Source organism: Aythya ferina (genome assembly GCF_964211825.1).
Source record: "Aythya ferina genome assembly, chromosome: 2".
In the NCBI taxonomy this organism is placed as follows: domain Eukaryota; kingdom Metazoa; phylum Chordata; class Aves; order Anseriformes; family Anatidae; genus Aythya; species Aythya ferina.
Genome location: NC_140297.1, coordinates 67,154,698 through 67,179,446, shown reverse-complemented (window position 1 = coordinate 67,179,446; position 24,749 = coordinate 67,154,698). Strand labels below are relative to the sequence as shown.

Here is a 24,749-nt window from a genome sequence, read left to right as displayed (position 1 = left end):
CTTTTGTCTATATAAACAGATTATTTTCTTTTATATATTATACTCTCTGTATACATATAGGAGAGTTCTATTATATGGGTGTTTCTTATCCTCCTTTATTGCTAGTTAAGAAATACAGCCTCTTCAGGGTTCCAGTCTGGGAACCTGGCATCACCAGTGACTATGGTATGGTCCAGCAGGGCTCTTGTGCTTTTGGGACAGCTTCCTGCCTTCATGCTTGTTTGTAGCATCTCCTGTGGTTCCCTCCTAGTGGAAAGGAACCCATGAGGATGTCTTTTTTTTTTTTTTTTTTTTTTTTTTTTCTTTCAATTCTAGTTATTACTTTTGGGAGAGACTGTGAAGCCTGTACAAGATAAAGACAAACTTCTTAGACTTGTTCACCATTCAGAAGTGTTTCCTCTTTCAGGTCAGTGTAGCTTCTTCCAGATCCCAGGGTAGTGGTGTATGATGTGGCTGGGCTTTACCTCACTGCATGTGGCATGTGCTCTGAAAGAAATGTTAGGGTGCCCCAGCTGCACTTCTAATACCTCATATTTATTAAGGCCAAGACTATACTATAGTCGTCTTTGATACAAATGTATTGGCTGGAATTTCACTTCTTAAGATTGATTATTATACTGATACTTTCTGAGTCTCCAGGTATGAGTTGAAAATCGAGAGCGATTGCAGAATTCCCTTCCTATAAAACAACCCGAGTTTGTTTTATCTCTGTGATAAATGGAAAGGAAGTAAACAGAAAAAGTACCTTTAGATTAAAACTGAGCAAGTGCGGTTGCGTGAGAAATCTTACTTCAGTTTAGAAACTAATTTTCAGAGAAGATTTAATGGAGCTGCATATACGAATTTCATCATGAACAAAAATTCCATGCTAGAACACTGTCATGGAGTAGAACGCACTAATGTCTGAGGTTTTATATTTGATATTTTACTGTTTACAAGGAAGACAAAACAGCAGCCTGGATTGCTCTTTTAACCTCAGAAACTTTGCAGATTGAAAGTTTTGCCGGTCTCATTTTCTGAAATAAGTGAAGCAGATCTTGGTGTATGCTCCCTGTAACTTATGTTTTGTGAATCTGCTTAATCATTCTCAATATGATAAGATCTAATAACAACTAAGATTGAAAAAATATTCAGTGTCAACAGAATTCATACATTAAATAAAATTATACGAAATAGGGAGAAGAATTTTCAGTATAATTTACTTCAGGGAAAATATTTCAAAGGAGAAAGTACATGCATTGCTCTCAACTATGTGTACGTCAGGCAAGCTTGCATGTATAGACAGGTGAAAAGTTAGAAATAAACTTTTTTACAGTGGAGACAGGAACTAAAGATAAAACTTTCAGAGGCTCAGCACAACTGTATTTATTGTCTACTTAGATCATAGAGCATTGTTTATGTGTTCTAACCTAAAACATTAGAAGAAGGTAAGTCACTTTTTTTTTTTTTTTTTTTTTTTTTTTAACTTCAGGCAAAGCAGGGCCAACGGTCTCACAGAGTTATTTCTTTTTTCTTTTCAGTGATGTTTTGGCACTGCCTATTTTCAAACAGGAGGATTCCAGCCTTCCTCCAGAAAATGAGACCAAACATCCACCCTTCCAGTATGTTATGTGTGCTGCGACATCTCCAGCAGTAAAATTATATGATGAAACTCTTACATACTTGAATCAAGGTTGGTATGCGTATGTTGCAGGAATAGCTACAGTGAAAGCAGCTTATGATACAAATCTTAAAACTAGGTTTGTTTCATATCTTGAAAAAATGAGTTTGGATATCTTGTTTACTCATCTTGTTTTGTCCATGTAGCACATTCATAGCTATAGTTGATCATTATTCTGTTCATATAGGCTGTTTCATTTTTTTATGTTCTGTGTCTTCCCTGCTTCATCCTCTTCTCCCCAGCCCCTCAGTAAAATCAAACAAACATAACTTATTTTTAGGAGTATACGACTTCTCAAACCTAGGTAACACAACACAAAAACTTCAGGTAGTAATAATTACTTAAAACACAGAACCAATTTTGCATTCCTGTTTAAACTTAAATAATAATAAATTAATTGGATGACATTTGCATATCGTGTTTTTCTGATGTTTTTTCCACTCAAACGCCCTCAAAAGTCACAGTAAATGCTCATATGTCAATTCCTAAACAAAAAGTTTTGTGTAACAGAGGCCATTGTGATCTCTCTCAAATTAGCTGTGGATGCCTGCCCAGAACAGTCTCATGTTTGAAAAAAAAAAAAAAATGCAAGTGCATGTACCTTTGTGGTTACCTTTGCTGTTCATGTGTATTATGCTTTTGTCTGTATACATTTATCAGAATTAAGCAGATAAATATCTCATGTGAGTTTTACTCTTTTTTTTTTTTTTCCCTCTTAGCCTGTGGCTGACTTGCATGAAAAATGTTTCTTCTACAGATAGCCCTGACTGCTGAATAAAATAATCTGAATGTAGCCATTGCTATACGATAATACCTCCCTTGCCTCTGGAAATTTCCTTGCACTGAAGTCCTAAGCTGAGTCAGCTAGTGTTTTGAACTCAACTCTGATTCATTTCACATTTTTTTCACATTTTATGGACTATACTGATGGGCTCTGTATACTCTTCCCTACCTACCCCAGCTCTAATGCTGTAGGTTCACTGTTTCTATGTTTTTGGTTTTGCTTTTTCTTTTCTTTGTGTACTTGGACCCAAAAATCTCTTAATAGACAGCACTATAATTAGAAGTTCTGCAGCACAGTTTTTATTATTATTATTATTATTATTATTATTATTATTATTATTATTACTACTATTACTATTACTATTATTACTATTACTATTATTATTATTATTACTATTCATACAAAACTTATACCTCCTATCCTGTTACATTTTGCTGCAATTAATCTTTTAGTTCTTCTGTAGTTCTCTGAGCAGTGTACAGCCTTATTATGCAGTTTAAGAGGACAGGTTAAAATATGTAGTGGTGAATTTTCACTAGTTTTGGTGAGATTTAACTCAATTGCTTAACTAGATTACAGAATGTGTGTATTTTACCTGTGTATTTTTGATAATATAGCCTTTTTGCTCAAGTTGAAATGTTACTACTAGTAGTGTGAATGTCTGATGATGCATTACTAGTGCCTGAAAATGTTGAACTGTGTACTGGGCCCCTTAAATCTATGAAGGCAGGATTGTATGTAATTTGATGGTGACAAGGAATTATTGTGAGCTTTCCACGTGAATAAAGTTGCCAAGTGCTTCATCTTGTAGCAGCCAATCCATCTAAATATGCTTTAAACATTACTTGATTTGTCTCCTAATGAGAGGATTGTAAGTTTGTTAGGCTGTTAATATTTTGTTGCAAACCTTATGATTGCAATTTGTTTAGTCAGGTTTACCTTATTTTTTGTCACTTCTTGTACCCTGCATCCTCCATTTAGGAAAAAACAGTGCAATTGCAGCACTATGCTGGACCAGCAAGATGCTTTGCACTATTTACAAAACTTTCAAGTTTTGTATCTGTAGAGATATCTTTTGTTTCTTTCAGTGTCAGGATCCAACCTCCCTGACCAAACACAGAGCTTCAAGGTCAGCTCAGTCTGCTGCAGAACCAGCACAAGATGGCAAGCTGATGAATCTTTTTTATTTGTTTGTTTTTTTTAAAAAAGGTGTTATCTGGCTTCTGAGAAGAGCTTGCTATTTAAGTAGCGCTGTCTGAAATAACTGTAATTGTTTCATCAGGCCTTGAAAATCTCTTCTAATATAAAGGTTTCTTTTGCAAAGTTCTTTTGCTGTTTTTCAGTGTCCTAGGTAACTTCTTGTGATGTTGAAAAATAAAGGCATCGGTATATCCTTTTTCAAAATAAATTCGGAAACAAACACTTATCCAACTTCTCTTTTGTGCCAATACTTCAGATAGAAAGACAAATACTTCTGCTGCCTAGATTGTTTTTGTTTTTTTTTTTTCTAACAGTTTCTCTCTTAGCTGTTAGTACAAGCCCTAAGTACTAAAATATTAATCATGGGATAGTTTTGAGAGATTATATCTTTCACACTGACTTCAGTGTGAAATAGGGATCTGAATAGTTCTGGTCATATTTTGTAGTTTACATTACTCCGAGTTATACTGATACAGATGTCAGTGTAATAAGTTGGATTAAATCATCTAGAAAAGGAGTGATTTTAATCCTGGTCACCTCACTTTTCTGTTTTCTAGTTCAGCCCCATTATCAGACAGTCTCTTGCTTAAATCATTTTCAAGAGGATTGTGAGTAGGAGGAGTACCATAGAGACCTGATAGCCTCTTCAACTTCATCAGCAGTTGTCTTAGTGTATTCTGATTGGGAATTCCAGAGGCAAAGGGAATGTTTGCCCTGTCTGTTAAGATAAGACATTTCCTAACGGAATACTTAGGTAAGCTCTGATTTTACCCTCTGCCAGTAAGAATTTTAATTGGAATAGCTAATAATAGAATAGCTAAAAATAGAATATTTTAAGCGATTAGGTTTTCAGTTAAAGCTGATTCTAGAAGTTCAGATCTTGGAGTGATGATGGGTGGTTGCTCAGGGGTTTGCAGGGTTCTTATTAACTAAGACTTGTTAAATGAGTCTGTGGAGAATATGTTTTGTAGGTGTTAGGTCAGTATTCTAAGCTGGCTGCTGTTATGCTAGATGTGTGTATCCTCAAAGAGCTGGAGTGGCGTGGAAGAGAATTGTTGTTAAAGGGGAAGTGTGTAGGTAAGGAGAGCTCTAGCTAGGAATGATGGGAGAGGGAAAGTTACAAGCAGCTCTGTGAGGGAGTGATGTACAGTGTTGATGAGCAAAGTGCCTGGAGTGATGTGAGTAAAAGGGAACAAAAAAATGAACAAAACAAGGCTGTCATAAACAGGGTATTTGCAGTATTTCTCCAGTATCTGCATGGAGAAAGGAAATGTTTACAAAGCACAGTTATGGGGAAACCCCAAACCCTTTCTGGAAAATTGGCATGGTAGGATGCCTTTCTGAAGTGCATGGGCACTAATGCGTGCAGCAGATGTGATGGATTAGAAATCTTTGTGCAATTTTAGGGCTATGATCCTGTTGGGATCACAGAGACAGGGTAGGATGGCTTGTAATGCAACGATACACACTCTTTAGGAAAGACAGGGCAGAGAGGTGAGAAGATGCTGTTTCCATTTATGTGGAGGAATAACTGGAATGCCTGAAGAATGGGGACAGGTGATGAGCCACCTGAGAGTTTATGGATAAGGATAAACATCAGACATTGTAGTGAGTGCCTGCTACAGGCCACCTGAGCAGGAGGAACAAGTAGATGAGGCCCTCTGTAGCACCCAGAAGTAGTCTTATGTTCACAGGCCTGGATCCTCATGAGGGACTTCAACCAACCTGGTATCTTTCTGCTTGAGGGCACAGCAGGGCATAACAATCCAGGAGGTTCCTGGAGAACATCAATAACAACTTAGTGATACAAGTGACAGACAAGCTAGTAAGGGGAGGTGCTCAGCTAAGAGCTCATACTCACAATAAGGAAGGGCTTGTTGAGGATGCCAAGGTTGAAGGTAAACTTGGCTGCAGTGACCCTGGGATGGTGGAGTTCAGGATCCTGAGAGGAGCAGAGTAGAAAGCAAGATCACATCACTGGACTTCAGAAGAGCAGAGTTGGGCCTCTTCAAGGATCGTCTTGGTAGAGTTCCATGGGATAAGGCCTTGGAGGAAACAGGGGGTCAAGAAAGCCAGTTAATGTGCAAGGGTCATTACCTCCCACCTCAATAGCAGTCAATCCCAACATGCAGGAAGTCAGGCAAAAAGGCCAGGAGGCCTGCATGGATGAACAAGGAGCTCCTGGCCAAACTCAAACATGAAAAGGAAGTATACAGCAGGTGGGAACAGGAACGGGTAACCTAGGAGGAATACAGAGACGCTGTCTGAGCATGCAGGGATGAAGTTGAGGAAAGCTTAATCCCAGCTGGAATTCAGTCTGGGCAGTAATGACAAAGGCAACAAGAAGAGCTGCTGTATGTGGCAAAAGGAAGACTAGAGAAAACAGAAAAAAATGAAGGACAGGGGCCCTGATGACATAAGACGTGGAAATAGAAGACATGGCCAATATTGGGTCCATTCCTGTCTAACATCTTCATTAATGACTTGGATGCTGGGGCAGAGTTCACCCTCAGTGGGTTTTCAGGTGACACAAACTGGGAGGAGTGGCTGATATACCAGAAGATCATGCTGCCATCCAGAGGCATCTCGTCAGGCTGGAAAAACAGGCTGACAGCAACCTTCAGAAGTTCAACAAGCACAAGTGTCAAGTCCTGCACCTGTGGGGGGGAACAACTTCGTGCACCAGTACATGCTGAGGGCCACCCAACTGGAAAGGAGCTTGACAGAAAAAGACTTGGGGGCCCTGGCAGGCACCAAATTGAACAACAGCCAGCAAGGTGTTCTTGTAACAAAAGTGGCAAATGGTGTCGTGGTCTTCATTAGGCAAAGTATTGTCAGCAGGTCACGGGAGGTGATCCTTTCCTCTCTACTCAGCATGAGTGAGGCCAGACTGGAAGTTCTTTGTCCTTTTATGGGTTCCCCTGTGCAAGAGAGATATGTACATACTGGAAAGAGTCCAGAGAAGGACCACAAAGATGATGGAGGGACTGGAGCAGCTCTCTGAAGAAAAGCCGAGGGAGCTGAGAGAAGAGAAGGCTCAGAGGGGTCTTATGTACAGATGCTTCAAGGGAGGGTGCAAAGAGAATGAAGCTGGGCTATTTTCAGTTTTGGCTAGTGACAGGACAAGAAGCAGTGGGCACAAACTGAAACACAGGTTCCCTTTGAATGTTGGGAAGCTCCTCTTTACATTGTGGATAACGGGGCACTGGCACAGGTCGCCCAGAGAGGTTATAGAGTCCCCATCTATGGAGGTAATTTAAAAGTTGTTTGGACTTGGTCCTGGGCAACCAGCTCTAGGTGTCCCTGCTTGAACAGAAAGGTTGGACCAGATGACCTCCGGAGGTCTCTTTCAACCTTAACTATTCTGTGATTATGTTATTTTTGTGAAAGAGGGTACTACCACAGTTCCAGTGTTAAACTTCAGCAGTTAAACTTCCTAGTGCCCTGTGTTATATTGTTCCTGTGACTACTTTTGAGGAAAGAGCAGAGTGCTCAGCACTGAAATGACTAGAATAATCAGTGCTGTACTGCTTTTCATACTTCAAAATCAGCTATGTGTCCAAAACTCCAGAATGGAATGTATCTTTTCCTTTGTCTCAAAAACTCACTAATACCATTTTTGCATTTTTGAGCCTCTCATATTCCTTGATTATTGCCTTCATCAAATCTTCCTTAATGCCATTTTGTACCTAAAATTTTACAAAAGAGAAAGGTTAGCAACACTTCTAGAGCAAGTGATCCGGTTGATTTTTTCTTTCTCGCCCTTTCAAAACAATGGTGGAGGAGAACAGAGAAAGTTTTGCAGGAATTTTATTAGTAGTGCTGAATTTAAAAAATCCATATGCTATGTATACACTCAGACGGGCTTGCATGTGTTATATTTCCATGTGAATAAAATAACACCGGTAATTGAATAAATCTTGATAATAGGAAAAAATAGTCCTTATAAATATAAGAGTTGAAATAATCTGATGCTTTGCTCAGCTGCACTAGGTACATTTAATTTTTATATAGATTTATGTTACCAATATTCAAATGTTGCTGGAGTAAAAAATGCCTGCAGGTATATAGTGTAGGTACATAAATGGGCTAAGTGTGTTACAGCAAAACCAAAAGCCCCTGCGTTGTGGTTGTAGGTGACACCAATTGATGGAGCTGTGAAAGGAGTTGAAGAAATCATTTGCTTATTCGCAGAGGAAAAACAGCTGATTCTTTACCTTGTAGGGCAGGCCAATAAATATCTTCTAAATGTAGGAAATAATAGAATGTAAAGACTGTTTGGAGGGTAATACAGAAGGCAATGCATGTACCGCACGTGATCTCAGTGAATCTCTTGAAGTATTATTTTATCCTTTATTTTTAGTAAGGGAAGCATGATTTGCAAATGAATATGTGCTGCGCACATTGGAAGAAAAAGTCACTGTAGTTAAGATACATTCTAGCCTTCTCTGTTTTAAACACAACAGTTTGTCATATTGACTAGAAAAATGGGTTCACTCATATGAAATAATTGGTAACAAGCTCTTATGCTAAATGCTTATTTCTGAAATCATACAAAGCCTAAAGATCATACAAAGGTAACAAGTACATGGACAAAATTAAACATGGGAGAACAGTATGTTTTGTATGAAGAGTATAAAAACTCACTTCATGCATTCAACATTGTTTCAGAAGACTAGGCTGTGGTTCTCAGTATGTTGCCTTTCATCAATTTCAAAAATGACAGAATTCAGCTTTTATGGTGTACTTTTTTTTGGGGGAAAGAAAAACAAAACCAGGAACGCACCAGAAAAAAAATACTTGCACTGAATGTAAAATGAAATGCTTAAGCTTTGGAAATATCTGTAGTTTGATATGAATCAAAAAAAAATTGTTGTTGCACCAATTCCTGTGCTGTAAAGTGAACCTTCAGGTTCAAGTTCAGGCGTGAACTTTCAGGTACTGATATTCTTGTGTACCATATATGAACCAGAGGCTAATTTAGTTGAATTAAACACAAAATGGCTTTGTGATCTGACTGTTCTGTTCATACAAATTTTTTTTCTTTATAGGTCAGTCCTATGAAATACGGATGCTAGATAATCGGAAAGCTGGAGACATACCAGAAATCAATGGAAAACTGGTGAAGGTGAGAAGTTCTCCAGATAGTGTTACTAACAAACCTCTACTGATTGCATATGTAGAGAGCAGTATTTAACCTTTTATTGTACACTGACTCATGGAACGTGATGGACTAGCTGATCTGATCAATAAAAGTAGGCACAGAAGATCCTAGTGCTTAGTTTTGTTGGGTTTTGGTTTCAGGTTTACTACAAATTACAAGATTATATATGTATGCATTTCCCCTTTTATGAATGAGTTCATTTCATGTATCTTTAAATAACTGAAGGTGAGGTATCACTTCATTTAGTCTTTGTGCAGTGTGCAGTCTGATCTGCTTTAAGGTGAGATGAATCTCCACTAAATGTACCTGTGTGTTTCTGCGCAGTAAAACGAGACTGTGGTAACAGTGTTGAACTCATGAATATCTGAAGTTAGGGTAGATAAATCCAATACAGAGGCTGTATATTTTATGATTGTGTTTGTTTTTTGTTTTTTATTTTTTCTGCCAACGCTAGCTACTTGTTGAGTGACTGTTGACCAGTAGTATTAAAAGAAAAAAATCCAGTGCATAGAGTGCTTGTGTGTAGTGAAGGCAGCTTTTTTTTTTTTTTTTTTTCCATGTTAGGCTTGATACCTACTTGTCTGTAGACTTGTATCCAATGTCTTCTGAGCCATCTCTTTTTCCAGTTCATTAGGAAGTGTGGAAGGAAGCTAGAGGGTAACTCAGAAAGAAGAAGCGTAGTGAGCATGTTTATTAATACATGTAATGGAAAATGCACGTAGCCCAACCTGTGGTTTTTGGAACAGTGAGATATTGACATGTAGGAGATTAATTCATAGGAACTCCATGGACCTCTCTAATTCTGCTGCTCAATGAACAGTTTGTCCTGTAGCTAAACTCCTGTACTTAATCCATATTTGTTTCCTTATGCTTTAATATTATCAGAAGGATACTGTGAATCAGAGGTATTGCACAAAGTATAAGAATTGAGGCACAGTGAAAAATGTCCAATTCATGGTACAAATTATTAAAATAATTACTGTGGGGGGGGTGGGGGAGATAGGATTTTTCTCTTAAGCATCTGACAACTTTTATCAAATTTTCCAAAAAAAAAAAAAAAAAAAAAAAGAATCGTATTCGTGTTTTTTATTGGGGGAGGAAGGAAACATCTTTTCAATAAAGTTACTTTGACAGTGGTACTGCAAAATTACATCAGAATGGTGTGTCTGTGGGAGACTGAGTCTTTACCTGTCAGCTTTGGTCTATATCATTGGTGAAATTTGGCTGGCTTGTGTAGTCCTATGCTTTGCTCTTACTTGTCTGTGGGATGCTTGTTCAGAGATAATTTCAAGAAGTTCTAAGCAAAAGCATAAAGTTGGGATTTGTGAGCTCTACAATTAAAACTTTACAGCCTGGCATTTTGACTTGATGTAATAAGCCTGCTGCATATTTTGCCCCCTTAGGTGCTATTTCCATATAGCTTTGGAGAATCAGTCTGCTGCCATATGATAGGTTCATACATTAGTTATGAATCATTTGGTAGGTAGAATGGGACAAAGCAATGTAAGAGTTGAAAAAAGGAAACTTTCTTACAGCAAGGTGTTGTGGTGCTGCATCAGAAGAAAAAAAAAACTTTCACTTAGGAAACTTAAATACTGGAATCCCAGAACTTGAACAAAGAAGACATTTCATGGTGGTGAAAGTGGCTCCAGATACTTTGAAGCTTCATAGCTGTCAAACAGTGCAGTGAAAAAGGGGCAGTGTGTTTGTGTGTATGCATATGCACTTTGTTACCTTTAAAATAAAACTAAGGAAATGTATCGTGAAGAAGAGGCACTTCATTTAAAAGTTGTACATTTGGTTTTGTTTTTACCAATTTTGTCCACTATTAATATGACCGTAGAAATGAAAGAAAATACTTCAAAAAATTTGTCTAAGTTTTGTTCATTCAGTATTAATTCATAAATACAACATATATATTTTTTCTTCTGTGCAACAAATTTCTTTGTATATGCATTCATACAGCAGAACAGAAATTTATTTAATATGGTTAAGAGCACAGTTGTAGCAGAACTGGTCACAAAAATAGGTATTGCTGGATAATTGCTTCTAGCTGATTAAAGTTAATCAAATCCTAGTATCTTTAAACGAATATTTTAGGTAGAAAAGCTCAAATAGTTTGGAAGTTGTTTATTATTCCTTGCTATTAACTAAAATAATAGATTTATTGTAAATACGTTTGTAAGTACTAGGAAGATTTTTTTATTAATTTCTTAAAACTTTCTGCAGTATTTCACAAAATTGCCCATTAAAAAATGGTCAAACTGTATTCACCCCTTTTCAGAATAAATGAAGGCTTTTGCTTTCTAAACAAGTTTTCTAAAACAAGTGTATGTAGCATACAGAATTGATACTGTGCTGTCAGTGTTGCTCTGTTTGCTGTGCATAACTTATAGTGACCTTAGAATATGCAATAAGATGTAAATTTTTTTTTGCACTTTTACCAAGTTTTCCTGCTGTTCAGTTTTATTTCTGTATTCTAGAATACTTAGGGATACTGATGGTTGTGAACTGTTTTGTTGTTGTTTTTGTTAATACCTATTTGTTAGCAGTATGGCTGTTTCAGAGTGCTTTAGTGGTCTATCTTCAGGCTATTTCTAGTAGTAATGTTGTGGCTCATCATTGTTTTCTTCTTCATTAGAGTATTATAAGAGTTGTGTTCCATGATAGAAGGTTGCAATATACAGAACACCAGCAGCTAGAAGGATGGAAATGGAACCGCCCTGGGGACAGACTTCTTGACTTAGGTATAATTGTTTCTATCTGTTGGAGTTATATTAGATTAAATACCCACATTTAAATTGAACATGGTCGTATTTCTGCTAGCACTGATGAAAAAAACGCAGACCAGTTTTCTGTGTGCCACTTTGTCTTAATGTATTTCAAACAAAAATGTTCTTACCACTTTCATATTCTTTTAAAACCTTTAAGTGTTGCAGAGGTAAGATTGCAATTCTGCAACTTTATACATTTAGTACTCTTTGTAATTTTGATTCCTAAATATTACAGTTATTAGGAGAACACAGATAAAAGCAGACTGTGGAAATGGCTCCAATATGGTTTCTTTATTTTGCATTACTTTATAGTATTTGGTGCATAAGCTGTAGGTGGATGGGTGGGCAGGCTGGCAGGGGAGGAGCTCCCAAACGTTGAGCACTTTGTATGTTAAGTCTACTAAGATTCTTCAGATCAGTCCTGAGAAACTGTTTATGTTTAAGCTGGCAAAGCCCACATTTTCTCCCTTAATCGCATGTGCTCATGGTAACCTTGTATTACAATGTATTTCTAGTATTTTCTTGGAATATTATAATTTTAAAATATATACTACTTATTTTAATACAGATATTCCAATGTCTGTTGGAGTCATTGATATCAAGACAAATCCAAGCCAGCTCAATGCAGTTGAATTTTTGTGGGATCCAACAAAATGTACATCTGCTTTTATTCAGGTTTGAAACTTTACTTGACTGGATGTCTGTGTTTGGTGCCTTACAGGTCACAAACAACAGTATATTTGCATAAGTTGCATATTTGTGTATGTAAGTTTCTTGTTTGTTGTTTGTGAGATAGTCATTAAATACCAGCTTTTTAAGAAACACAGGTTCATAGCAACTAATCTGTAAGGGTTCCATGTTAGGTTTTTCAACTTAATTTGATCTTATAAAAGCAGCTTTTAGAAACAAAAGGTTTTCAAAAAGCTTTTTGAAGAAAGATTTCATGGTAAAAATATTTAGTTATATGGAGTATTAAAATTCATTTATCCTAAATAACTGTCACTATCGCATTATTTTAGTTGGGAGACCCACTGTCCTATTGATGAGCTTCAACAGAAGCTTGGCTTGAGGATACAAAATGTTAATGTGCTACAAATAGGTCTTTAAACGTTCAGATAAGTTTCTTATATCAGTAGGCTTCCTCGTAGTAGGATTTTTGCTGTTTATTTTTTTGATTTGATATTCAGGACAATTGAAGGTGCTTTCCTTGGAATTTGTTTAGAGTGTTTAGTTTTGCATTCAAATTTTTAGCCTACTTTTGTATCAGACTTGTTTTTATTATGGAGAAATAGTATAGAGTTTGAGGTAGCAATTTTTCTTACTGAGGCTGCCATAGGTTAAATGCAGCATTGTCAATAAATTAACTTTGATCTGGTGCAATCAAAGACATTTTTTCTGTTGACAGTTATATGATTACTAAAACATAGTGTTTTGTGAAGAAGTGTGAGATAAATTGGTTCTGATTATGCAAGTATAATTGCAGCATAGCAATTAGCTGCCCTGGCTATGCTTCAGTTTCCAATCTGTGGTTCTCTGTTTTTGAAGGCCACAGAAAGCAGAATAGTACTGCACATGGTCTTTAGCAGTGTAAGGTATGCTTCTGTCCATGGTGTTTAACTTGCCTAATATTCCAGAAGCAACCAAAAAATCAGGAGCACTGTCCAGTGAGATTCATTATAGCTCTTGCGGTTGCACTGATTTTTTCATTATGTATGTTTTAGGGTTATTTCTAGCTGATAAATGCAGTCTTTAGGCTGATGTAGTTTCAAAAGCATTTCAGGCAATTATATACTGGTTAAAAATCTGTTGACTTTTACTGGAAGTTGGGCATATTTGAAAATACCTTGTGTTCACGTGAGATGAAAAACTCTTCCAGTCAGGGACCTTCTGTAGTTCTCGTAGCATTTATTACAAGTAACTCAAATTTACTGTAGGTATAACGTCTTTGACAATAGTATGTTGAAAAGTTTTTGTTATATTCATGGTAGATACAGTTGTCATGCGCATACATTTTTCTTAAGATCTAATGTGACAGCTTACAATTTCTCATTTAATAAGAATCTATAATGCCTTCTGGTTTTTGGAGCAATTTCAGTCACACACTTGTTTCCCTTCTTCCCTGCCAGCTCAAGTATAATGTTTTTGGCTTCATTTGCAAATGGGCAGGAAAAAAAGATAGTCATGCAGCTTGGTCCTCAGATAGGCTGGGTCATGTTACTTGTCCTTAAAAATGTACTTGCTGTTGCTAACACCTAGTGAAATTCATGTATAGGACACTTTTGAGGGTTTTATTTGTGTGCTTATTTTTTCAGGTACATTGTATCAGCACTGAATTTACCCCTCGTAAACACGGAGGAGAGAAAGGAGTTCCTTTTAGGATTCAGGTTGACACATTTAAACAGACAGAAAATGGAGAATATACAGACCATCTGCATTCAGCCAGCTGTCAAATTAAAGTTTTTAAGGTAACAGTAGAAAACAGATACTTAATAAGTCTCTCAGAAGCTCTCATAAAGATGGGAGACATCTTTATGTTACTGCTTGACTTCTGTGATCAGATTTCAGTTATAAAGCTGTTTTACACCCACTTTTTTATTCATGTAACTGTTCATTTTTAGCCAAAAGGAGCAGACAGGAAACAGAAAACAGACAGAGAAAAGATGGAAAAACGAACTGCACACGAAAAAGAAAAGTATCAGCCTTCATATGACACCACAATTCTCACAGAGGTAACAAAAAAGAATTGTATCTGCTGAGGAGAAAATATATAGATACAGTATTGGAAAGGTTGGGGAAGAAGGAGTTCTACACAAAGATAGGCTCTTTATTTGACAAACTTGTCCAATGGACAGCAACATTAAATTTAAAGATTCTGTTTAGTAAACTTCATTTAGATTATAGATGCTTGTATTAACACACTCTTAAGAACGAACACTATATGAGTGACTGCATTGAATCCTAGAGCAAGTCTTTTGGTACAGATCTAAAAAGCTTGCAGCTGAAAAGCCTTTTTAAAAAAAGGGGAGGGGGAATCTAGAATTTAATTATCTGCTAAGTTTGAGCTTCAGACTGTGGTGGTTTTTTTTTGTTTTTTTTTTTTTTGTAGATTATGTAATATAAGGCCAGAGCCTCAATAGGTTTTTGCATTTTCTTTTTATTTAAACACCAGTGAGTTCTATAGAGTTTTCTAAAGATTTCAGAAGTTTTGAAAAGGATTTTAGATCTTTCCTCGCTGTATAATGAAAAGAAATTGATCCAAATCTTTGGTGTTTGTCCAGATGAGGCTTGAGCCTATAATTGAAGATGCAGTTGAACATGAGCAGAAAAAGTCCAGCAAGCGGACTTTGCCAGCAGACTACGGTGATTCTCTGGCAAAGCGAGGCAGTGTAAGGGACTTCTGCTTATCTTTTCATTGTGCAAGATACCTTGTGCAGTGTTAGATATAGGAGAAACTTCCGTTATATAAAGTAAAAATATTTTGATTGCTGTGCCTTAATTTTATTCACTGTTATGTATACCAATTGCTCCATGTTGGTTTTTAGCAAAGGAATCCTTCCTAAATCTAACACTTAAGATAAATTGTTGCAGAGAGACTGTGTGACTTTCAAAAGTAAAGAGCTTTCAGTTTATGCAACTTTTAAGTGAAATAGCTTTTTGCTTTCCTGTATGTATGTAATTAGTGGAAATAAGAACAGCGAAATTTAGTCAAAATGTTTTGTCCCTTATTTCTGTTTACATTTGATCTAAGTTTCCATGTACATCATTATTTTTAAAATGACATGCAGTGTTGCAGATTTTTACCAATTTTTCCTTTTGCCATCTACATCTTGTGCTCCAAGCAGGTTTAATGCAGTTCAGAGCAGTCAGTCACTGTGTGTGTGCACTAACCCTGGGGTGGGGAGCAGTATTAAGTAATATGGGTTCCTTGGGGGATTCCCTCCCACCCCCTTCCCAGAACTACTGTAAGCAAAGAGCTGTCTGGAATTTACCTGCTAGTATTCTTGGCTGTGGGTGTTGTTTTGTTTTGTTGTTTTCTATCTTTTAAGATGCACCTTTAGGATTCTTTGGCAGCGCAGGCATGCAGATGGCCCGAGGTGGTGGGGAGAGGTATAGACAGGAGAAAACAGGATTTTAGCACTTCTGCTTCTAAAGAAAGTCTGAAGCATTTCTTGATCCTGCTCCTTGGAGAGATTTTTACTCTTTTCTTTCCTCCCTTGCTTTCATCTCTTCTTGTTGTAAGTACTTCATTGAAATAATTATTGCTTATAGGAAGGATAGAAGGTACTTTACAGAGTTGTGACGTATCAGTTGTCGCAATTAAGACAAACTATAGCCAAACAATTCTTGAAAGTTGTCTAAACTTCTTAACAACCTCTGTACAAAACTCTTGAAATACGAAGTTAAAGTGTTACATTAATCACAGTGAAGAAAAATTGAGCTAGGGCAGCTAGTACTGGACTTGTGATGAATATAAAGAGTGTATTCCTTCACTTCCTGCATTTACAGAATAGTCATCTTCCTTAAGGCTTTGCTTCTCTTAAGCTTTGAGCACCCTGATTTTCTTAATGTCTCCCCCCACTTCCAGTAGTATTTTGTGATGATGCCTGTGATCAAGCATCTTTTTTCTGCTCTGTATGCTGTGCCATGTTCCATGTCATTTTTGCTCCATGGTACCTAAAACTGAGCACAGCTTAAGCCTTGCCAGTGTCAAGAGAATTGGAAAGCTTACTTCGTTTGTGGGTCATGTAATGCTTTATCAAAATTAGTCGGCTGAATATGAGCCAGCAGTGTGCTCAGGTGGCCAAGAAGGCCAACAGCATCCTGGCTTGTATCAGAAGCAGTGTGGTCAGCAGGTCTAGGGAAGTGATCGTCCCCCTGTACTCGGCTCTGGTGAGGCTGCACCTCGAGTACTGTGTTCAGTTTTGGGCCCCTCGCTACAAGAAGGACATCGAGGTGCTCGAGTGTGTCCAGAGCAGGGTGACGAAGCTGGTGAGGGGCCTGGAGAACAAGTCCTGCGAGGAATGGCTGAGGGAGCTGGGTTTGTTCAGCCTGGAGAAAAGGCAGCTCAGGGGCGACCTTATTGCTCTCTACAGGTACCTTAAAGGAGGCTGTAGTGAGGTGGGGGTTCGTCTATTCTCCCATGTGCCTGGTGACAGGACAAGGGAGAATGGGCTAAAGTTGCGCCAGGGGAGGTTAGGTTGGATATTAGGAAGAACTTCTTTACTGAAAGGGTTGTTAGGCATTGGAATGGGCTGCCCAGGGAAGTGGTGGAGTCATCATCCCTGGAGGTCTTCAAAAGATGTTTAGATGTAGAGCTTAGTGATATGGTTTAGTGGAGGACTTGTTAGTGTTAGGTCAGAGGTTAGACTCGATGATCTTGAGGTCTCTTCCAACCTTGAAATTCTGTGATTCTGTGAAAATTGCTTGCTTTTTCTGTGGTGTTGTCATACATGTTGATTCAGGTATGAATTGGGTGAGCAATGACCCACAGGCTATTGTGGAATAACAGCTACTTACAGCTTTTCAGTTCTCATAATTCTGCAGCTGATTCTTCCTGTTTTGCATTTGCCCTTAATAAAATTCTGCCTTGAGATCGCTTGTTCAGTTTGTTCAGGCCATTTTGAACTTCATTCCTGTATAATGAAACACTTTCAGCTTTGCTAATTTGATTTAATCTGCAAATATAACACACGGTCTGTTCCATCACATATCACACATCCATTTTTGCTGTACTCTTAGTAAAACCTTAGTAATTACTACAAAGTTAGTATTATTTTTAACTCTGAGTATACAACTTGCTTGCTAGGGAAAGAGTAACTATTCTACAGCTAGAAGGATGCTTCATCAGACTTCTGTCACCAGGCAGGCTTGACTTTGTAGGCCTTGTAAATATGGACAGGGAATGAATGACACACGTCTCTACTTAGATCAGTTCTGGCCTTGGAAATCCTTTTTCCCAGATTTAGCCATTTACTAAATCAGAAGGTGTGTCTGTATCTGACTTGCCTCATATATGCAGATCAGATATATGCAGATGCATGTGCTGTTTAAACTATCACAGAGAAAAACTAGAGGCCTGTTTTGTTAAGGTATGAGGATTCACACTTGCATACATATTATGGTCTTTATATATGAGGGTTCTTGTACATGTGTCAAAGGAACTGTAGCTCCATTACGGAAGGAAAACGAGATTGCTTGGAATGCTTTCCCTGACAAATGTGTGTTGGCTGTTACTTAGCATGCACTTTTTCCTAGAAGCTCAGAAATAAGTTTTTGTTGCCTCTTCATGAATTGTAGAAATTTAGCTCAGTCCACTCTGTAGTTCTCTTCCTTTTTCAAAGCTGGGTATTGTTATCTTCCTCCTACACCTCACCTACTCTATAGGCTGTCTTTTTTTGTTCCTTGCGTTTCGCATCTCTTTTTACATGTTTGTCGTTTTATTGTGCCCCTCCAAGATTCTACTGTTTGCTGGTTATATCTAATTCTGTTCCTTTCTTCCTGTATGATTTCTTCCAGCTCAGCCACAATCCCAGCTGGACAAATTGGTCTCTTCACGATTTAATTTGTGATTCTAACACAACACTGTACAAAGAGTTGGGAAACTTCCTTTCTGAACGGGTGCTTGCTTTCTGAGCAGTCACTCCACTCTGTTCTTCTCATATCCTTTCCTAGGAACTAGAGGCTTTGTCTATTACTGTCATCTGTCTTTCCCCTCTCATTCATTTTCATAAGAATGTACTTTTCCATTATTCATTTTTTTTCCACCTCATGTTTCAAAATTCAGTGCAGTCACCACAATTGCTTCAGTGTTTATCATAGTATTTTCAAAACAGACACGCATAATTAAACTACTTGTTAAGACTGTGTTGTACTATGGACAGTTTACTTTTTCCATAGAGGTAAAAGGCTACAAACTTAACACTGCCTTTTTGACCTCAGAGCAGATGTTTATGGACAGGTGACTTTCATCCAGGGGCCATCTTATGAAAGAGGTGCCCTATATTTTTGTCTTTCAAATATATAGAACCTAGAGTTTATCTGACGAAGAAGGAAAAAAAAAAAAAAACACACACACACAAAAACAAATAACAACAAGAACAAAACCAAACAAAAACAGGATCTTTTTCCTGGTTTGAATTTGAAAAAGCAGTATCTTGATTGATTGCTATATTAGTATACAATGAATTATATGTCACAAGATAGAATGTATAAAACTACAATTTGATTAAACTTGGTCAAAATGTCTATTTTTACAAATACAGTTGACTATAAAATACACATGGAAGTTGGAAGACTTCCAGGTATAGGCCTTGAAATGAATTGGAGCATTAAGTTTTGGATGTGAAAGATTGGTGCAGAAGTTAAATATTTTCTATAAGCAACTTAAATTTAGAATATGAGACCTTCTCGAGGCCATATGAGTCAGAAAGTAGAGCTGGGACAAAACTGATGTAGCAACAAAAACATACAGTACTGCTTGTTTGTTTCTCTTTACCTCTGTACTTCATATAGTGGCATACAGGATGTTATGTGGGTGACTTTACATTATGGGAATAACTTCTTTACTTCTGCTTTCAGAATAATTAAGTCTGTATGAGTAGAAGTTTTTCACTTTGGACAAGAAGGACTGCAGCTGCTTAGGGCAAGAACCCTTTATTTTATAGGTTTCTTGAAAAAGCTCTAATGTAATAAAATTGCTGCCCTGTTCTCCAAAGATGATGCTATGAGCCTTGGTTTTGTGATGATTTGGTATTTGAATGATGGACTTCTTTGCCAAAGTTCATTTTTACTCTATTGTAAAGCATGAATTTGGGCGTACTCTAATAGACTGGAAGTAGGAAGGGAAAGGACAGTAAACAGTGGCTTAGAAAAACTTGAATTTTTGCAGCTCTTCAAAAGTTAAGAACATTGAGTTTGAATGCCGCATATCCCGAGTCTGAAAAGTCATACTTGGAAAGAAAGTCTTCCATTTTAGCTCAGTAAAACCAGGAGTTAAGTTTATAACTTCATTTGTATCCCATAAAGAAGGAAAAGATAGGAAAAAAAAGATAGGAAACCAATATAATTTTCTCTTTATCAAGAACTAATCAGTGTTCAGAGATTAAGGCATAATTGTATCAGTGGTATTGTATAAGTGTACTAGTAACGGAGGGCAGTTAGTACTGAGACCTTTGGTTACCTCAGTTTTGGGTGTAAGAATGTAAGAAATATCCTGCTGGATCAGATCACAAGTCTGTAAAGAAAGTCCTGTGCTCTGTATCTGGCAGTGGCAATTTGTAGATGATGTTTTGTGAGAGCCCTCAGCAGGGAAGTCTCGGCACTTTTTGTGGTCCCCTCCCCTCGTAACTCCCTGTGTCCAGAACTGTCACGTGGGATATTAGGAAGCACCTCTTTGCTGAGTCTTAATGACTGTTAATGGATTTGATACCCAAACATTTGTCTAAACCTTTTTCTGAATCTGATAGGATTATGAAGTGTGGGACAGTTGTACATGTGAATGGTTCCAAAAACCTTAAGCAGATTGAGTTAGTTGCTATAAGACACTTGAAGAATATATGCTGTAGCCATTTTTATTTTTACTTTTTATTTTTCACGCTAGGCTTTTTTGTACCTTGAACCTTACAGAATTAAGTGTCTCAATGCTCAAACGTTCTTTTTTTCCCTCCACAACCTATGTGACAGAAGAACTGAGCCAATGGACATGTTGCAGGATTAGTATTATCACTACTTTTTTTTTTTTTTTTAACCAACAGATTCAGTGTTGGTAGATAATATTAAGTGTGTGTATAGGAGAAGGAAGGCTACTCTCTTCTGGTTGGGAACTTTTTTCTGAAATGTGTTGTTGTTTTTTTCCTGTGTTTAAACTCAGGCTGTTGTTGTGAACAACTTAACTAATTTTGAAGGAAAGCAACATTAACTGCAGTACATGACTTGGAAATGTTCAAAGCCTGTTCTCTTGACACTGATGCATTCTTCTTTGCCCCTGAAGTGAAATAAATGTTGAACCCTATCTTCAAAGGAGTAGTGGTTAAGGATGTGCAACTTGAAACTGTGCGTCCAGATAAACAACTCGCACTGATATTTAGTCAGCGAATCTCAGAAAATTAAGGAAAATGCATTTAACTTCAAAAATATTTCAGCAGAACAAAGCTAATATTATTATGTTGAGCTTCTATTTTACAATTATGTTTGTGGAGCGTGTAATTATTTGAGGTGAAATTTAAACTTAGCTTGAAGAGAAACAACAGAAGGGAAATGCACAGAATAGAAGGAATCATGAGTAACACTATAAGGCCATGGAAAGCTTGCTTTGTAGGGACGGCACTGGTTGTAGTTGAAATGCTGTTAACTGTTTTACAGATTACAGCCAGCATTAGGCTTACCTATGGTTTCCCTCAGCTAGTGAAAGGATCTTTCAATGGAAAATTGTTGAAACATGTTTCTATGAAGTCATACTTGTTTCTACCTCCCCTCCCTCTGCACTGCTATGATACAACTCTGGAAACTTCCCTACAGGGTATTTATTTAGTTGGTTTATATATTAGAAATCTTTGTTGTTTTAACAGGCATGGTCTTAGCTTACTTTATCTTGGGCAGCTTGGTTGTTTTAATACTGTCTTTGAACATACCAAAATCAGTTTGTTTTTTGGTTTTATTTAAAGCGATGAATTTGCAAGGGTATTAGAAACACTAAAAGCTAGTGTCAAAGAGCTTTTATGATAATGGTTTAAAAACTATCCAAAAGAAGACTTTAAATTAGATAGCTGGTTCATTATACACTTGTCATGGCATAAATTTGCGCATAACAATTCCAGTTTAGAAAAAGCAGTACGTGTAGCATAATTTTAGTCCAGCAGTAAATTAATATATATTTTTTACTATTTAACAACATTTCTAATGAAAATTCTAGGTGTATTTAATTGCTTCCAGGGCAGCTTTGTTAGATTTACCAGCAATGTGAAATGTAGCTTCAGAGTTCTCCTTACTCTTGCTGAACAGCTGTTTTGTACCTGGAGTTTGAACAGTCCTTTCATGCAAGGATGAAGGGATGTGTTTGAGCAGATGGCTTGGGGTTAGTTGGTTTGGTTTAAACTGAGTAATCTATGCAGGTTCTCTGTCAGTTCCACCACTAATACCTTCACTGTGTTAACTGTGAAGGTATATATTTAAGTCTTCTTGAAAGAACAAGTTAAAATTGATTCTTGCCTGGAGTATCTGCATGTAATGTGTGGGATGGAGGGAATCTTTATTTACAGAGCAAAAGTCTGAGTGGGAAGAAAAAATCTGGGTCTAAGTGGAAGAACTATGCATCAGAATAAAAACTGTATTGTTAAAGAATTAAATCCAAATTTCTCTTACCTTCAGTGCTCACCATGGCCTGATACTCCTACGACATTTGTAAACAACAGTCCTACTCCTGCTCCAACCTTTACCTCTGCTCAACATAATACCTACAGTGTCCCAGACAGGTCAGTTTCTTTTTCTGTAACTGAGATTGCATTTTTAAATCAGGCATATTCAAAAGTGCTTTCTGAGTGAGTTCAGAAGCTTGCTACTTTTTCCTGATTTCACTGGGGAATGAGAGAGATTTTATTGTTTTGTCTTACATATTTATTTTAGAGTGTGACACATGCATCATGTGATTCAATTATAATGTAACTTATTTTGCTTTAACATTTTTCTTCCATGCTGTTCACTGCTGAAAACTTTTCTTCTCATCCTTTGGCATATAGCAAATACTTGACCTTTTAACTATACCAATTTAGGTCTTGTCAGTGTATGGAAACTATTCAGCTTTTTTTCAGTAAGAACAGTCTCCCATTTCCCTCATACAGGTAATACAATATGAAGGAAAAAAAAATCTTTACCAGCTTTATAACAGAAATTGTATTAGTAAAAATGTGTTGCATTGAGGTATTGATTAAACTGGGATGATCAAGGAATAATTTACAGTGGTATTGTCTGTATTCTTTTGTTTAGTATGCCTTGTATTTTACTACCTCTTCTTCAGTCATCCTTTAAGACAACTAAATGACCACATATCCTCCCGTGACTGTTGGTAAAGCTGCTTCTCCAGTTGATAAAGAATACACAGATATGAACCAGATGATTTGCATATCAAAGTGTAATGATAGTTCTCTTGATTTTAACTTTAATACTCCCAGACTATGCAGCATTTAATTTATTTTAATACTTTTTTTTCTGTCCTCTGTAGTAATTCCTCCTCCCCAAATCATCAAGGAGATGGAACCTCTCAAGGATCTGGAGATGTGAGTGTTTGCTTTCTGCTATTTACACTGGCTCTATTTGCACAAAAGCAGATATTTGTGTTAGTATATTTGATTTATACATGCCTAGACATTAATAGGTATTCAGGAAAAGTGTTTAACTGAGGTTTCTTTTTTTCATTATTTTGGGGTGTTTTATCTGTATTTCTTTTTTTTTTTTTTTTTTTTTTTTTTTTTTTTTTTTCCCCGATAAAAATTATCACATCCAATCTTGTTTCTTACAGCAGCTTCATCCTTCAGCCACAATCCAGGAAACTCAGCAATGGTTGCTCAAGCATAGGTTCTCTACTTATACAAGGCTTTTTTCAAATTTCTCAGGTATCTAAAACTTATTATTTATTTAGAGTGTTTGTGCTAATGAGCAAGTTTTGTGTGGAAAATTGCTCTCTAAAAATAAAATGGAACCAATATGTATTGTAGCTTATTGTGTATAATTTGCTTGTTAAGTGTTTAATTTTCAATGACAAAGACCTGTGGAGGAAATCCTTAAACCAGTTCTTTTTGATTATAGTCTTCATATGTTCATGAAAGTCTAATACTAGCTGTCTGATACGTTTCCTTTGAGGCAGTAGACCCATTTTAGTTCTTATTATAGTACTTCAACTTTTATTATTATTATTACGATAGTATTTACAGGTAATGATAACAAAACATTCTTGCTGTTTTTTCATCTATGAATTCCTAGATCATCTGTGGATTGCTTCCATAATAAAAGCCGTCTTTTTTTTTTTTAAATCTATTACAATTACTGATTTTCCAGACTGTTGTTTTCTTTGTTGACACCGATGCTGCTTCTAAGAAATATGTTTCCTTCCATTTTGTGTTTAAAACTGCTTAATATCATTTATTGAAGCTTCCTTTTCTGAAGTAAGTGTTCTGGGAAGTAGTTGTTTTCACAGCTCACTTATTCCCAGGATCTTTTCAAAAAGAACTGCTTTTAGATGGAAGTATCCCACAGAATGTTGATTTACTGGTTTGACTATGCTGATTTAGTTATGCCACCCTTTAGCAGCATCTCCTATATATGAGCACAACGTAGTAACTTAAGTGCATGCAGGGTAGGTATTAGTTTGAGTAATGAGTATATTTGAGTAATTTAAGCTGTTGTCTGGATAGAAAACGAATACCTGTATCTCTATTAAAATTGTGTGTCTTGCAGATTCTGTACTTCTAAGATGTGTACACCATCATGAAAAACTAGTCACCTTTAGAAAATCGGTCATATTTTCATAGTGCTAGCTAGGTAGTGGCTATTAAAAATGTTGCTTGCTTGTTCATGTTTGCAGGATTCCACTTTTATGGTTGAATTTGTTATCCTGGTTTAAATGAATTTACAATTTCTTTTTAAAAGCAGAAATATTCTAAAACAAACTTAGTAAAATCCTCGTGTTTCTCCAGGTGCTGATTTATTAAAGCTGACAAGAGAAGATCTGGTACAAATCTGTGGTCCAGCCGATGGAATTCGGCTATACAATGCACTGAAATCCAGGTAAAACCTTGAATGTGCCGCTGATTGGGTTTTGTTGTATCACACACTGGAAGAGCACTCCCTTCCTTGGAGCGGAAGGTTGGGAAGCCAGTGCTCAGTGGCTGGATGAGCCTTTGTGCCTGCATGAGCTTTCCCAGAATCTGGCAGATCCTTTCACATTTAAAAAGCAACTCCGTGTCCTGGGCAGACCGCAGATGAGATGCAGGTGCTGATGGGTTCAGAAGTAAACTGTAAGACTAGTACCAGTGCAGTTGGGCAGTGCCAGTTTCTTGAAGAAATGAATTTGTTGCCATAACACAAAACCTCTCATTTAGGTGAACTCAGAACAACCTGAGGCTTGACTACTAAAAAGTTGACTACTAAGACATACAGCATCCCAACTATCTGTCT

At 37.0% G+C, this 24,749-nt stretch overlaps 1 protein-coding gene and 1 long non-coding RNA gene across 5 annotated transcripts in view; one reads left to right on the top strand and one right to left on the bottom strand.

Moving 5' to 3' along the window:
- Nucleotides 1-24,749, top strand: part of UBP1 (upstream binding protein 1) — a 38,927-nt gene that overhangs the window by 7,620 nt on the left and 6,558 nt on the right. Inside the window, exons 2-13 of one of the 4 annotated variants that reach the window (XM_084511576.1) lie at nt 316-406; nt 1,521-1,672; nt 8,696-8,772; nt 11,450-11,555; nt 12,151-12,257; nt 13,895-14,047; nt 14,201-14,311; nt 14,861-14,968; nt 21,948-22,051; nt 22,798-22,852; nt 23,095-23,188; nt 24,269-24,359. In XM_084511576.1, coding sequence (XP_084367702.1) covers nt 1,609-1,672; nt 8,696-8,772; nt 11,450-11,555; nt 12,151-12,257; nt 13,895-14,047; nt 14,201-14,311; nt 14,861-14,968; nt 21,948-22,051; nt 22,798-22,852; nt 23,095-23,188; nt 24,269-24,359 — 1,070 coding nt within the window. In that variant the 5' untranslated portion in view covers nt 316-406; nt 1,521-1,608. The remainder of the gene's footprint in view (nt 1-315; nt 407-1,520; nt 1,673-8,695; nt 8,773-11,449; nt 11,556-12,150; nt 12,258-13,894; nt 14,048-14,200; nt 14,312-14,860; nt 14,969-21,947; nt 22,052-22,797; nt 22,853-23,094; nt 23,189-24,268; nt 24,360-24,749) is intronic. The other 3 variants (XM_084511574.1, XM_084511573.1, XM_084511575.1) reach the window with 3 other exon arrangements.
- On the bottom strand, nt 3,542-8,683 carry LOC311432968. The gene is made up of 2 exons (XR_014690454.1): nt 5,506-8,683; nt 3,542-5,421 (listed from the first exon to the last, which is right to left on the bottom strand). It is a non-coding gene; the product is annotated as an uncharacterized lncRNA (long non-coding RNA).